The sequence below is a fragment of the Trachypithecus francoisi genome, unplaced genomic scaffold (genome assembly GCF_009764315.1).
Source record: "Trachypithecus francoisi isolate TF-2019V2 unplaced genomic scaffold, Tfra_2.0 Lachesis_group0, whole genome shotgun sequence".
Taxonomy (NCBI): domain Eukaryota; kingdom Metazoa; phylum Chordata; class Mammalia; order Primates; family Cercopithecidae; genus Trachypithecus; species Trachypithecus francoisi.
In genome coordinates, this window is record NW_022681453.1 from 18877530 (window position 1) to 18894438 (window position 16909).

The following is a 16909-nucleotide window of genomic DNA, read 5'->3' on the forward strand; positions in this document are numbered from 1 at the left end:
TCCTGACCTCGTGATCCACCCGCCTCAGCCTCCGGAAGTGCTGGGATTACAGGCATGAGCCACCAAGCCCGGCTGTATCACCATGTTTTGAACCAGTGTTTAGTTGTTACTATGGCTGTGTAGCCTCTTCACATATAGTGAATTAAGGTTACATTTCCTTTCTTAACTTTGTTTTTCTTATAGTTAATAATTGTTTCTCCTTTTTAATTTGCTTTATTTCCTCTGTTTTCTATGTTTCAATCTTGTGGCATAAATGAAAATCTTTGACTAGATTCAAGAACTTCAGGTATTTTATCAGTTGAATTTTTTTTCTCAATTATATCTTGCATGGACCCTGCCACCCTCTTTGTTACTCTAACCTGAGAATTTTCTTCGCTTCTCTGCTAGGTCCCTTTGTCTCTTAGGTTAAGTCAGTGTTGCTTTAATTCTTGGTTAACTTCCTCATTTGGTGAAGCACTTTCCCCATAGCTTCCTGAAGAAAAAGAAAAAAAAAAATGGGAGGATTTTTATTTCTGAGGTTTTACATATGTAAAATGTGTTAGCTTACCCTTACCTTTGATTGATAGTTTGGCTGGATATATACTTTTTTGTTACAAATAAGATGAAGAATTTTAAAAGCATTGGTTCATTATTTTCTAGCTTCCAGTGTTGTTGAGATGTTCCATATCCTGTCCCAATGCCCTTCTAGTTCCTGATCCTTTTATTGACAAGTTGTTTTTTATGAAAAATTTAGTATTATCTCTTTGCCCCAGTGTTCTGAAATTTTACAATGATTTGATGTAGTTAGATTCTTTTCATTGGTAATTCTGGCTAATCAGCCAATTCTTTTAGCCTAAAAGCTAATTTCTTTCAATTCTGGGACATTTTATTTGTATTTCGTTTTTTGATACTTCCCTCCTCTTTGTTTTCACAGTTCTCTCTTCCTGAAACCCTTTGACTAGAATTGGACATCTTTAAATGATTCACTAATTTTCTTACATTCTGTCTCCCATTTATCTATTGGATTGCATTACCTTTTCATTCTACTTTCAGGCAGGATTCCTCAATTTTGTGTTTTATTATTTTACTGTTTTTTAAATATTAAATTACAACTACCCTGCTTTTAACTTCCAAAAGCCCTTTTGGGTTTTGGGTGTTATGCCCCTTTATTATGCCCTATTCTTCTTTGGATGGATGTGCTACAATTTCTATGGTCTTGTAAAATATTATTGTTTCTTTGAAATTTTCTTTTATTCCTGTCATTGTGTCTGTTTCCTCCAATATCTATTTTTCTGATTGTTTTGGTCCCTTTCCTTCATGTTGGAAGCCTTCCTTATTGTATGGTGTTCTTTGTCCATTCATATTTAAGAATGAGACATTAAAATGTTGACAGAAAGCTCTGTGAATTGGGCTAGTATTTATCAATTGGTGAACATTACTTTAGAGGGATTAGAATAGGGCTTGGCTTTTCATGGGAAAAGGTAGAGCAGCTGTCAATGTTTCTGGATCTTTTCCCCTGGGCTGAGTTTTCCTAAAGAGGAATCTTCCCCGTTCTTCTTCATATGAAGGTATCAGCCTAGTTGTTAACATTTGGGGAGCTCGATGTGGAAAGGGCAGTGGGCAGGGGTTGGGGGTAGAGGGGGATAATACTTCTAGGCTTCAGAGGTTTCTGATAATACTTCTAGGTTTCTGATAATAGGTTTACTTCTAGGTTTCTTCAAAGGTTTCTGATAATACTTCAGAGGTTTCTGATAATACTTCTAGGCTTCAGAGGTTTCTGGTACCTCCAGAAGTAAGATGCTTGCTGTGTCTTACTGATTTCTTCCCTGTTTCCCACCCTCCTCACTTGTCTTCCTGCACCCTACTCTGAGGGCTTTTTAGTTTTCTGTTCTTTTACAAGTCATCTACTTTCCAGCTTTCACCTTTAATGTTTGGTGGAGTGGGTAGTTGTGCATGGAAAAGATTGAGGCTGGCTTTTTATTCATCTCCCTAAGAAGAGATGCCTGTGGACACATTAAGGACTGACTTTAAGTAGAGATTTGATCTGTCCTGTGTAGTAGGAATGACTGTGAGCCTGAGAACGCCTCAGCCGTTTACTGCTCACTGTTAGGTAAGTCTACCTTGTTCAGTATTGTGAATGGATGCCCTTCACTTGGCATCTATCCGTCCATGAATGGATGACTTCAGCAACTACAGCCTCCATTTGCATATCTCTAATATTTTTTGTACCTTTCTACCTTTGTTGTTGTTCCTTTCTTATGAATATCTGCTCTGTGGAATAGAAAGATTTTTACAAATCTTAGTTCTTCTGCAAATATGTGTGTTGTAAGAGAGGAATAGAGCTTATAACGCTGTTTGTTATTTGGAATATCAACTCTATAATGGAGGATGTATTTGGGCTGGGGGTAGAGCGAGGATGACATCGTGGCCCTTGAGATGTGGAGGAGTTAGATGTGTGTGCCAAGGAAATAGATATTGTATAGGTACTTCCTCATATTAGTGAAGAGAAAAAGAATTTTCATATTGTTTCTTTGCGTTCTCATTTGTTGAAAATATGTGCTTGAAAATGAATGTGAATTAGTTTTGGTTTAAGTACTGTTTTGTTTCACAAAAATGTCTATCTTTTTTACTCAGTTTCTGACTATGTTGTTCGGCAACCTAAAATGAAAATTTAGATTCCTGGATTTAAAGGTATTTTTAAAAATATTTATTCATTCATTCATTCTCCTTCCTTCCCTCCTTCCTTCCCTCCCTCCCTCCCTCCCTCCCTCCTTCCTTCCTTCCTTCCTTCTCTCCTTCCCTGCTCATTCACCTACCTTCCTTCCTTCCTCCTTCCTTCCTTCCTTCCTTCCCTCCTTCCCTGCTTCCCTCCCTCCCTCCCCCCTTCCCACCTCCCCGCTCCCTCCCTCCCCTCTCGCTCCCTCCCTCCCTCCCGTCCTTCCTTCCTTCCTCCCTCCCTCCCTCCCTCCTTCCTTCCTTCCTTCCTCCCTCCCTCCCTCCCTCCTCGCAGTCTTGCTCTGTGCCCCAGGCTGGAGTGCAGTGGTGCAATCTCCGCTCACTGCAAGCTCTGCCTCCCAGGTTCGTGTCATTTCCCTGCCTCAGCCTCCCGAGTAGCTGGGACTACAGGCACCTGCCACCACGCCTGGCTAATTTTTTGTATTTTTAGTAGAGACAGGGTTTCACAGTGTTAGCCAGGATGATCTCAATCTCCTGACCTCGTGATCCACCCGCCTTAGCCTCCCAGAGTACTGGGATTACAGGTGTGAGCCACCGTGCCCGGCCGTTTAAAGGTATTTTTGACATAAAGGTCATTAGGGTTCCAACTACTGCAGTCCAGAAATTTTTTCATTATATTGGGATGAGTTTCGGAATATAAGAAAACATTTGGAATAGGATTAGAGGTTACTTCATGAGAAGAGACTTGATTATTAGTAGTAATGAAAAAAGAATGCTGTTTTGGGAGTTTTGAATAAACTCAAGTTCTTAATGGTTAATTTGTTAAAAAGAAAGTGAGTAAAAACCCATCTACTGACGTATAAATAAAGGAATATTCAAAAAGAAAATGTAAAATAGGGGAGATCTAGTAATCTTCCCACAACAACTTGAAATTTAAATGCAGTGTTTAGCTTCCATTAAATTGATTTTGATATAAAGTTTTTAGTACTCATGGCAGGACACTATTCTCTTTGAGGAGAGCAGTATTTCTGATGTCATTTTTCTTTAATTAGATTTTTATGATGCTGTGTTAGTTTATATTAATTGGTCTTTAAGTATATGTAGTTTTAAAATAAAGGTAATATACTTTCTGGTGAATGCCCTACAACTTTGCTCATTTACTGACTTAGAGGCATCACTGTGGCATAACCTTTCTTTCCATACTGGGTTAAAAATAATTTAGCAAAAATTATCTTTAAAACATGAGTACTAAAACGTATTCTTGTTTTCTGCAGAGCTCCAGGGATTGTTTCACAACAGTGAGGCAAACTGTACTTGGCATGTGTTTGTAAAGTAGTTTAATCATTCTAAATTTATGGTTTCTGGTGACTGTTCAGTGTACTTTCCAAATAATCTGTGACTGATCTTGACAAATACTAGCCTGTAGAGTTTTTGGAGAGGCTGGATATGTTGCTAAGATGAGCTGTACAGGTTTCTTCTGCCCAACCTCCTCCTCATGGAATTTTCCTTTTATTTTAGCGGTGACAGGAAATAGGGATGATTGTGCCAGAAAACAAAACCTGTAGTGCCAACCCAATTATACTGTTATTTTAATCCACTGAGGAGCAGGTCTCTAAGTAGAAAAGGATTGTTTATCCTGAGTGAGGTATTCAGCTGTTTTGTGGCATCAGATGATTCTAGGTGAATGTATGCTCTCGTGCTAGTCACCCAGATTGCTCACCTTGAGTGATATATACTGTCTTATGCTAACAAACCCAAGAACACAGTGTGGTGTCAGAGCAATGTTGGTGGAGCCTCTGCTGCTAGGGTCTCTGGTCAGAGAGGTCATTAGGTTGACCTGGAAAAAGAAATTAACACCACATTGGTTATAATAACAGTGCTGCTTTACTTAATCCATTTCATTCCTTGTGCATCTTTACACAATTGGTGTAGGGCAAGTAATTTCATTTTCATGTATTTGGAAACAACTGATTTTCTGTTGTAAAAAATTGTGTAATTGTTTCAATTACCTACATAACAAACCATCCAAAGCTTAGTGGCTTAAAATAACTGTATTTTTCATTCTTTTCTGGATATAGTGAACTCAGTTGGGCACTTTTCATTTAGGATTTCTCATTCTGTTGCAGTTGAATATTAGTAGGGGCTGTAGTCCTCTGAAGGCTCAGCAGGGCTAGGTATCCAAGACTGCTCACTCACACCATTGAAACTCCTTACTTGGAGAAAAGGGTCTAGTGGGGGCGGAGCAAGATGGCCGAATAGGAACAGCTCCAGTCTCCGTCAACTCCCGGCGCGAGCGACACAGAAGACCGGTGATTTCTGAATTTTCAACTGAGGTACTGGGGTCATCTGACTGGGGAGTGCCGGACAGTCGGTGCTGGTCAGCTGCTGCAGCCCAACCAGCGAGAGTTGAAGCAGGGCGAGGCATCGCCTCACCTGGGAAGTGCAAGGGGGAAGGGAATCCCTTTTCCTAGCCAGGGGAACTGAGACACACAACACCTGGAAAATCAGGTAATTCCCACCCCAATACTGCGCTTTAAGCAAACGGGCACACCAGGAGATTATACCCACACCTGGCCGGGAGGGTCCCACGGCCAGGGAGCCTCCCTCATTGCTAGCACAGCAGTCTGCGATCTAACCGAAAGGCAGCAGCGAGGCTGGGGGAGGGGCGCTCGCCATTGCTGAGGCTTAAGTAGGTAAACAAAGCCGCTGGGAAGCTCGAACTGGGTGGAGCTCACAGCAGCTCAAGGAAGCCTGCCTGTCTCTGTAGACTCCACCTCTGGACAGGGCACAGCTAAATAACAACAGGGGAAGCAGCAGAGACCTGTGCAGACGCGAACGACTGTGTCTGACAGCTTTGAAGAGAGCAGTGGATCTCCCAACATGGAGGTTGAGATCTGAGAACAGACAGACTGCCTGCTCAAGTGGATCCCTGACCCCTGAGTAGCCTAACTGGGAAACATGCCCCACTAGGGGCAGAATGACACCCCACACCTCACAGGGTGGAGTACACCCCTGAGAGGAAGCTTCCAAAGTAAGAATCAGACAGGTACACTCACTGTTCAGCAATATTCTATCTTTGGCAACCTCTGCTGCTGATACCCAGGCAAACAGGGTCTAGAGTGGACCTCAAGCAATCTCCAACAGACCTACAGCTGAGGGTCCTGACTATTAGAAGGAAAACTATCAAACAGGAAGAACACCTATACCAAAACCCCATCAGTACGTCACCATCATCAAAGAGCAGAGGCAGATAAAACCACAAAGATGGGGAAGAAGCAGGGCAGAAAAGCTGGAAATTCAAAAACCAAGACCGTATCTCCCCCTGCAAAGGAGCGCAGCTCATCGCCAGCAACAGATCAAAGCTGGTCAGAGAATGACTTTGACGAGATGAGAGAAGAAGGCTTCAGTCCATCAAACTTCTCAGAGCTAAAGGAGGAATTACATACCCAGCGCAAAGAAACTAAAAATCTTGAAAAAAGAGTGGAAGAATTGATAGCTAGAATAATTAATGCAGAGAAGATCATAAACGAAATGACAGAGATGAAAACCATGACACGAGAAATACGTGACACATCCACAAGCTTCAGTAACCAACTCGATCAACTGGAAGAAAGAGTATCAGCGATTGAGGATCAAATGAATGAAATGAAGCGAGAAGAGAAACCAAAAGAAAAAAGAAGAAAAAGAAATGAACAAAGCCTGCAAGAAGTATGGGATTATGTAAAAAGACCAAATCTACGTCTGATTGGGGTGCCTGAAAGTGAGGGGGAAAATGGAACCAAGTTGGAAAACACTCTTCAGGATATCATCCAGGAGAACTTCCCCAACCTAGTAGGGCAGGCCAACATTCAAATTCAGGAAATACAGAGAACGCCACAAAGATACTCCTCCAGAAGAGCAACTCCAAGACACATAATTGCCAGATTCACCAAAGTTGAAATGAAGGAGAAAATCTTAAGGGCAGCCAGAGAGAAAGGTCGGGTTACCCACAAAGGGAAGCCCATCAGACTAACAGCAGACCTCTCGGCAGAAACTCTACAAGCCAGAAGAGAGTGGGGGCCAATATTCAACATTCTTAAAGAAAAGGATTTTAAACCCAGAATTTCATATCCAGCCAAACTAAGTTTCATCAGTGAAGGAGAAATAAAATCCTTTACAGATAAGCAAATGCTTAGAGATTTTGTCACCACCAGCCTGCCTTACAAGAGACCCTGAAGGAAGCCCTAAACATGGAAAGGAACAACCGGTACCAGCCATTGCAAAAACATGCCAAAATGTAAAGACCATCGAGGCTAGGAAGAAACGGCATCAACTAACGAGCAAAATAACCAGTTAATATCATAATGACAGGATCAAGTTCACACATAACAATATTAACCTTAAATGTTAATGGACTAAATGCTCCAGTTAAGAGACACAGACTGGCAAACTGGATAAAGAGTCAAGATCCATCAGTCTGCTGTATTCAGGAGACCCATCTCACATGCAGAGACATACATAGGCTCAAAATAAAGGGATGGAGGAAGATCTACCAAGCAAATGGAGAACAAAAAAAAGCAGGGGTTGCAATCCTAGTCTCTGATAAAATAGACTTTAAACCATCAAAGATCAAAAGAGACAAAGAAGGCCATTACATAATGGTAAAGGGATCAATTCAACAGGAAGAGCTAACTCTCCTAAATATATATGCACCCAATACAGGAGCACCCAAATTCATAAAGCAAGTCCTTAGAGAATTACAAAGAGACTTAGACTCCCATACAATAATAATGGGAGACTTCAGCACTTCACTGTCAACATTAGACAGATCAATGAGACAGAAAGTTAACAAGGATATCCAGGAATTGAACTCAACTCTGCACCAAGCGGACCTAATAGACATCTATAGAACTCTCCACCCCAAATCAACAGAATATACATTCTTCTCAATACCACATCGCACTTATTCCAAAATTGACCACATAATTGGAAGTAAAGCACTCCTCAGCAAATGTACAAGAACAGAAATTATAACAAACTGTCTCTCAGACCACAGTGCAATCAAACTAGAACTCAGGACTAAGAAACTCAATCAAAACTGCTCCACTACATGGAAACTGAATAACCTGTTCCTGAATGACTACTGGGTACATAACGAAATGAAAGCAGAAATAAAGATGTTCTTTGAAACCAATGAGAACAAAGATACAACATACCAGAATCTCTGGGACACATTTAAAGCAGTGTGTAGAGGGAAATTTAGAGCACTAAATGCCCACAAGAGAAAGCTGGAAAGATCTAAAACTGACACTCTAACATCACAATTAAAAGAACTGGAGAAGCAAGAGCAAATACATTCAAAAGCTAGCAGAAGGCAAGAAATAACTAAGATCAGAGCAGAACTGAATGAGATAGAGACACAAAAAACCCTCCAAAAAATCAATGAATCCAAGAGTTGGTTTTTTGAAAAAATCAACAAAATTGACAGACCATTAGCAAGACTAATAAAGAAGAAAAGAGAGAAGAATCAAATAGACGCAATAAAAAATGATAAAGGGGATATCACCACCAACCCCACAGAAATACAATCTACCATCAGAGAATACTATAAACACCTCTATGCAAATAAACTAGAAAATCTAGAAGAAATGGATAATTTCCTGGACACTTACACTCTTCCAAGACTAAACCAGGAAGAAGTTGAATCCCTGAATAGACCAATAGCAGGCTCTGAAATGGAGGCAATCATTAATAGCCCACCAACCAAAAAAAGTGCAGGACCAGATGGATTCACAGCTGAATTCTACCAGATGTACAAGGAGGAGCTGATACCATTCCTTCTGAAACTGTTCCAATCAACAGAATAAGAGGGAATCCTCCCTAACTCATTTTATGAGGCCAACATCATCCTGATACCAAAGCCTGGCAGAGACACAACAAAAAAAAGAGAATTTTAGACCAATATCCCTGATGAACATCGATGCAAAAATCCTCAGTAAAATACTGGCAAACCAGATTCAGCAGCACATCAAAAAGCTTATCCACCATGATCAAGTGGGCTTCATCCCTGGGATGCAAGGCTGGTTCAACATATGCAAATCAATAAACGTAAGCCAGCATATAAACAGAACCAAAGACAAGAACCACATGATTATCTCAATAGATGCAGAAAAGGCTTTTGACAAAATTCAACAGCCCTTCATGCTAAAAATGCTGAATAAATTCGGTATTGATGGAACGTACCTCAAAATAATAAGAGCTATTTATGACAAACCCACAGCCAATATCATACTGAATGGGCAAAAACTGGAAAAATTCCCTTTGAAAACTGGCACAAGACAGGGATGCCCTCTCTCACCACTCCTATTCAACATAGTTTTGGAAGTTCTGGCTAGGGCAGTCAGGCAAGAGAAAGAAATCAAGGGTATCCAGTTAGGAAAAGAGAAGTCAAATTGTCCCTGTTTGCAGATGACATGATTGTATATTTAGAAAACCCCATCGTCTCAGCCCAAAATCTCCTTAAGCTGATAAGCAACTTCAGCAAAGTCTCAGGATACAAAATTAATGTGCAAAAATCACAAGCATTCTTATACACCAGTAACAGACAAGCAGAGAGCCAAATCAGGAATGAACTTCCATTCACAATTGCTTCAAAGAGAATAAAATACCTAGGAATCCAACTTACAAGGGATGGAAAGGACCTCTTCAAGGAGAACTACAAACCACTGCTCAGTGAAATAAAAGAGGACACAATAAATGGAAGAACATACCATGCTCATGGATAGGAAGAATCAATATCGTGAAAATGGCCATACTGCCCAAGGTTATTTATAGATTCAATGCCATCCCCATCAAGCTACCAATGAGTTTCTTCACAGAATTGGAAAAAACTGCTTTAAAGTTCATAAGGAACCAAAAAAGAGCCCGCATTGCCAAGACAATCCTAAGTCAAAAGAACAAAGCTGGAGGCATCACGCTACCTGACTTCAAACTATACTACAAGGCTACAGTAACCAAAACAGCATGGTACTGGTACCAAAACAGAGATATAGACCAATGGAACAGAACAGAGTCCTCAGAAATAATACCACACATCTACAGCCATCTGATCTTTGACAAACCTGAGAGAAACAAGAAATGGTGAAAGGATTCCCTATTTAATAAATGGTGCTGGGAAAATTGGCTAGCCATAAGTAGAAAGCTGAAACTGGATCCTTTCCTTACTCCTTATAGGAAAATTAATTCAAGATGGATTAGAGACTTAAATGTTAGACCTAATACCATAAAAATCCTAGAAGAAAACCTAGGTAATACCATTCAGGACATAGGCATGGGCAAGGACTTCATGTCTAAAACACCAAAAGCAACGGCAGCAAAAGCCAAAATTGACAAATGGCATCTAATTAAACTAAAGAGCTTCTGCACAGCAAAAGAAACTACCATCAGAGTGAACAGGCAACCTACAGAATGGGAGAAAATTTTTGCAATCTACTCATCTGACAAAGGGCTAATATCCAGAATCTACAAAGAACTCAAACAAATTTACAAGAAAAAAACAAACAACCCCATCAAAAAGTGGGCAAAGGATATGAACAGACATTTCTCAAAAGAAGACATTCATACAGCCAACAGACACATGAAAAAATGCTCATCATCACTGGTCATCAAAGAAATGCAAATCAAAACCACAATGAGATACCATCTCACACCAGTTAGAATGGCAATCATTAAAAAGTCAGGAAACAACAGGTGCTGGAGAGGATGTGGAGAAATAGGAACACTTTTACACTGTTGGCGGGATTGTAAACTAGTTCAACCATTATGGAAAACAGTATGGCGATTCCTCAAGGGTCTAGAACTAGATGTACCATATGACCCAGCCATCCCACTACTGGGTATATACCCAAAGGATTATAAATTAATCTACTACAAAGACACATGCACACGTATGTTTATTGTGGCACTATTCACAATAGCAAAGACTTGGAATCAACCCAAATGTCCATCTGTGACAGACTGGATTAAGAAAATGTGGCACATATACACCATGGTATATTATGCAGCCATAAAAAAGGTTGAGTTTGCGTCCTTTGTAGGGACATGGATGCAGCTGGAAACCATCATTCTTAGCAAACTATCACAAGAAGAGAAAACCAAACACCGCATGTTCTCACTCATAGGTGGGAACTGAACAATGAGATCACTTGGACTCGGGAAGGGGAACATCACACATCGGGGCCTATCATGGGGAGGGGGGAGGGATTGCATTGGGAGTTATACCTGATATAAAGGATGAATTGATGGATGCTGACAAGTTGATGGGTGCAGCACACCAACATGGCGCAAGTATACATATGTAACAAACCTGCACGTTATGCACATGTACCCTAGAACTTAAAGTATAATAAAAAAAAATAAAAATTAAAAAAAAAAAAAAAGAAACTCCTTACTTGTGGCCCCAGCTGCCAAGAACATGCATTCCAAAACACAGGAATCAGAAGCAGCCAGATTAGTTAAAGACTGAGAACTGGCCTGGCTCACTGCTGCCATGTCTGTTGTTCAGAGCATTCTCAGGGCCTGCCCAGATTCAAAACTGTGGAGAAATAGACTCCATGTCATGCTAGAAGTGTATCAAAGTGACATTATTGCAAAAGACCACTTGGCATGGGAGATATTGTGGTTGTCTTCGGAAAATGCAATCTGTGAAGCTCTTGATTAAAAAAAAGAACACGTACAATGTCTTAAAAAACTGCATTTGTATATTGTTGCATAGATACTGTGTGTGTGCATATGTGGCATAGATACTGTATATGTGTATTGTGCATTTATATATTATGTGTGTATATGTGTGTATATGTACATGTATATGCATTAATATTCACATAGATAATACATATATGCCATGTTAGTTTGTTGGGCTGCTATAACAAAATTTTCTAAGTTGAGCAGTCTATAAGCAGCAGAAGTTTATTTATCACATTTCTGGAGGCCTAGAAGTCCAGGATCAAGGAATTGGCAGATTCAGTGTCTGGTGGGGGTCCACTTCCTCATAGTTTGCACCTTCTTGCTGTGGCTTCACATGGGAGAATGGATGAAAGATCCTTCCCCTTAGGCCTATTTTATTTTTTAAGGTAATAAATACAAATATTTAATTAAATATTAATAGGAAATTTGTCTGTGTATGCATACATATATATAAAGTAATTACATATGTATGTATGTATGTATGTATGTATAAAATCATTTTGACTTTTCTTGTAAATCCGGAGGTACATGTGTAGGTTTGTTACATGGGTATATTGCATGATTCTGACATTTGGGATACGAATAATCCCCTCGCACAGGTAGTGAACATAGTACCTAACAGGTAATTTTTTTCAACCTTTGTACTTCACCCTCTCCCCACCTCTAATAGTCCCCAGTGTCTGTTGCTGTCATCTTTATGTTCATGAGTACCCAGTGTTTAGCTCCCACTTGTCAATGAGAACATTCGGTGTTTGTTTTTCTGTTTCTGCATTAATTTTCTTAGGATAATGCCTTTGGGCCTATTTTATAAGGGCACTAATCCCATTCATGAGGGCTTGGCCTTTATGACCTAATCATCTCACAAATAGTTTCACCTCCTAATACCATTTCCTTGAGGGTTAGGATTTCAATGTATGAATTTGTTGAAGGGGAAATGCAGACATTTGGACCATAGCACACATGTACATAAATACACATGATGCCTCAGTATCAGTATACTTCATTAGACTTGGCTAGAAAAAAAAACCACACACACACACTACTTTTAATTAGTTTTCACAAATCTCAAAACTACCTAGCAATGAAACTAACTTTCCCGTCAATTCGATTTACCACTCCTAAGAGACTGTTTTATATTGTTTCCTCTATTCTCAAATCTCAAATACCCCTTCCCACTCTATTCACTCCCAGCTCATGATGTTGCTTTTTATTTCTCTGGGAATAAAGCAGTCAGAGAAAAATTTTAGTTCTCTTATTACCAGATCTACCAGCTACCTGTTTCACTACCCATATTCTGTATCTTTCCTCTCTGTGAGGAAATAGGTGACACAGAGTATCAAGCCTCTTACCTAAATCAAACCTTCCCCTTTTCCCCCCAGGATCCATCTCTTCATGTCTACTCAAGGATTTAACAGCTACATCATCACATTTTCTCTCTCTACTAGATTACTCCCTTCAAAATTTAGTTTGAAATTTTGTCAAATCTTTAAAAAACCCGTCCTTAACCACACAGTCACATTCTGTTACCTCATTTCTCTGCTTTTAGTTACTGCAGATTCTTCAAAAGAGTTGTCTGTGCTCTTTCTCCACTTCTTCCTCTCACCATCTCCCTCAAACAATTTCATTGAAACTGTTCCTGTAGAGGTCAGTGACAGCCACCACAATGCCAAATCCCCTGGCCAATTCTAAGTTCATATTTATTTACCACCCCCCCTCCATGCACTTGACAAAGTCCTCCTTAAAATCCAATTTTCATTTGGCTTTCATGACACATACTCTCCTGCTTTTCCTCTCACCTCACTGCTTACTCCTTCTTGGTTTCCTCTGCTAAATACTTCTCACTTTTCTAACCTCTGAATGTTGGAAATCAGTGTCAGACTTAGCATGTCCAAAATTAAACTTAGTTTCCTTCTTCCAGGCATGCTTTCCAGGCCACAAAACAAGAGTGATACTTCGTTACACTCGGCTAGAAAAAAAACACACACACACACACACACACACACACGCAAATTCTGACACCTCTAACTACAAAACATGTCAAAACTCCAAGCTCTTCTTAACATCAGCATTCTTACCTTCATCCAAGCAGCTGTTATGCTGTAAATTATTACACTAAATAGCCTCCTGACTGGAATCCCTGCCTTCCTCTTTGCCTTTTTATGGTTTATCTTCAATAGAGCACTCAAGAATGATGCTTTCAAGACTTAAGTCATGTCACATCACTCTTCTGCTCCAAATCTCCAGTGACTTCCCATCTTGCTTAGAATAAAAGCCAAAGCCCTAAAGGTGGTTTACAAAATCTCTGTTTAACTTGGTCCCTGTGCCTCTCTGCATCATCATTCTTCCCTTTGTTCACTTTGCTCAAGACATACTGACCCTGTTCTTCTTGAACATGCCACATTGACTTCCACCTCAAGGCCTTTACACTTGTTTCTTATGCCTGAAAAACGTCACCAATTTCCTTAAATGTTGCCACCTTACTTCATTCAGGTGTATTCTCAAAATTCAGCTCCCAAAAAGTCTTTCCCTGACAACTCCACCTAAAGCAGTACCTTCCCTAATTCCCCAACCAGCCTACCCTTGGCCACTCTGATTTTTCTTTTTATAATTTATTACCATCATTATTGATTTGCCTATTGCCTGCTCTCTAGAACGAAAGTGCCATGAGAGCAGGGACTTTTGATCGCAACAAGGTGTTAGAACTCAGCAGGTGCTGCACAAGCATCTGTTAATTGCATGAATGAATGAATGCTTGTGGATGTATACGTGCAATGGGCTATCATATAGGCTTTGATGGGAAAAATAATTCAAACTTTCTGTTTTATACTTAAACAGGTGACTTTGTTTTATCAATAAGAAATGTATGTGTTGGAAACAAATATCACATTGCCTTTATTGCTTCATCTTCAAGATTCCAGTTTTCCAGATGGTATAGTTTGCTTAGGCTTTGCTGATTTTTGAGCTGGCAGGAATTTGTAAGTTCTCACCTTTTGCCAGCATTGTGTACCATCAGGATGCTTAACTTTTCTTCATCGATTCATCGATTGAAGAAAGGAGAAGTTAGAGTGTATGATTCCTAATATCTTCTAGTTTAAAATAATTTCTCTTTAAGATGGATCTTTAAAAGTCTAGTGGGGCCAGGCATGGTGGCTCATGCCTCTAATCCCAGCATTTTAGGGGGCTGAGGCAGGAGGATTACTTAGGCCTGAGAGTTTGAGATCAGCCTGGGCAACATATCAATACCCTATCTCAAAACAAACAAACAAAAAAAAAACATTAGCCAGGCCTGTAATCCCAGCCATTCAGGAGGCTAAGTTGGGATATTGCTCAAGCCCAGGAGATGGAGACTGCAGTGAGCTATGATTATATTACTGCACTGCAGCCTGGGAGACAGAGTGAGATCCTGTCTCTTAATAGAAAAAAATCACATAAGATGATTTCTAAGTAGTGTGATATTCTGAATGCTTTCGTTATAAGATCACTGCCACCTCAAAACACTAGCTGATTCTACTGTTTTGTGATTTGCTTTATAGCTAATTTTGTTTATAGCTTCTTTGACTTGAGCTTATTTTGACAAACATCTTTTTTAGGGTAAATCTCATACAGATATTTTACTAACATCTTAATCTGCCTTCAGAAGCATTATTTATAGATCAGTTACATCCCAAGAATTTTAATTATATGGAAACCAAAAGATTCTAAAATCAAGATTTCACGTATCAGCAAATAGGACTTGAGTTTTTAAATTCATACGTTATTTTTAAGTACATCTTTTTTCTGAAGCATCTGTTCTCATGACACTTACATTTTTCTACTTTTAAGGTTAAAACCACTATAATGTCCATAATTAAGTTTGTTAAGATGTTTCCATTTAACTCTTACAAAGGTGACGAGTTTTATTAAACGGAAAAGACGGGAAATCTATTACACCAGAGGGAATTGGGGAAGGACACACTGTTTAGAAAAGCTAATTAGAAAATTAGATGAGGCCTAGAAATCAGGAGTGAATTTCACTCCAGGGACTGTGGCTTTATATTGAAACTTTAGTTGCTTCAAAATAGGGCAAATGACTCTTCCTCTCCCAACTTGGATATCCCTCCTGGAGAAACCAGGGTTATTGCTGGATGGTTGAAATTTTTGCTTTTATGTGAACTGCAATTTCTATGAGGGAAAACATCTCTGGGCTCCTGTGTAACATTCTGTTCTAAGTTTAGTAACTTTGATTTCCTAAAGAAGTGAATAATCTAGGATGTGGTAGAGATAAATGCTACTTTTGCATGATCCAGATCAATTATGTTACTTTCTTAGATGTCACTATGTAGAGACTTTTGGATAGAAGGAGGTAATGACTTTCAGAATTTAAAATTAAGTTCCTCTTTATATTACCTTAGTGGTTCAGAGAAATGAGCACTTTTCACAGTTTAACTATTTCTCTTTTTCTTTTCATTCCCTTTCCATATCTCTTGTATTTCATCCAACACCAAAAATGCCCTTTCAGAAACACAAAGTAGATCTTTTCTACAAACTACGCCATGTGATGAATGAACTTATTGACCTGCGAAGGCAGCTACTGTCTGGTCACCTGACTCAGGATCAGGTGCGGGAGGTTAAGCGGCACATCACCGTGCGCCTGGACTGGGGTAATGAGTAAGTATGAAAATTGTTTGGGTATCTCTAAGTTTCACTTGTGGTAACTCATTCTTCAGGGAGTTTGCACCTATACAAAGCTTCTCTTTAATGATTCAAAGACGATGTTACATTCTTCACTAAGCTTTTATCATTTTTGGTAGGAACAGTTACTTGTCCTAGTTAGCAAAGGGTACTCACTGCTTCTGGTTGCTGAACCTCTTTCAGCCTCTGTTTTTGCTTCTGGAAAGAAGAGGTAAATAATACGACTAGATTATCCTATAAAGTTAAATTTCTTTGACCTCAGATTTCTTGATTCTATACCTCCTAATCAGAATACACTTAAAAAAAATTTTAGTGCTCTCTTCAAATGTGAATTTGGTGTCCTTTACATTTTATAGCCATGCAATTAATCTGAATGAGCATAACTTACAAATGGAAACTGTCTACATTTGTACTTCAGAATACTTTTAACTACTTTGTCATTCAGTAATAGTCTTGCATTTATGAAATGACTATGATTTGCTCTTGCCATACAAGTACAATTTGAAGACTTTGGTATGGGAAGTTAGGGTATAATTTTCAATTGATATAATTGATATATCAATAATTGATATAATAATATAATTTTATAATTGATATAAATGTCAGGTGCTTTTGTCTCATTCTCTTAAAATTGGGTCCACTGAACTTTTAAGTGACCAGGTTGCCTCTACTTAAAATATGCATTGCCTTAAGTATATTTAAACGTGTGTCTTTAGCTCCTTATCCTTTTTGGGAGGGGTCCACCAATAAATGAGATCTATGAGCCCATTTCTGGAAGCCGGAAAGTAGATGAAAGATTAATGACAGAGTAAGTCCATTATATGTGGAGGAAACCTTAGTTAATGAGAGAGTCAGTCTG

At 39.3% G+C, this 16909-nt stretch overlaps 1 protein-coding gene across 8 annotated transcripts in view; it reads left to right on the top strand.

Moving 5' to 3' along the window:
* The window catches only part of DOCK3 (dedicator of cytokinesis 3), a 735684-nt gene that overhangs the window by 376367 nt on the left and 342408 nt on the right, over window positions 1–16909 (top strand). For all 8 annotated transcript variants that reach the window (XM_033208879.1, XM_033208884.1, XM_033208901.1 and 5 more), the window contains exon 6: window positions 15878–16026. In XM_033208879.1, the coding sequence (XP_033064770.1) occupies window positions 15878–16026 (149 nt within the window). The remainder of the gene's footprint in view (window positions 1–15877; window positions 16027–16909) is intronic.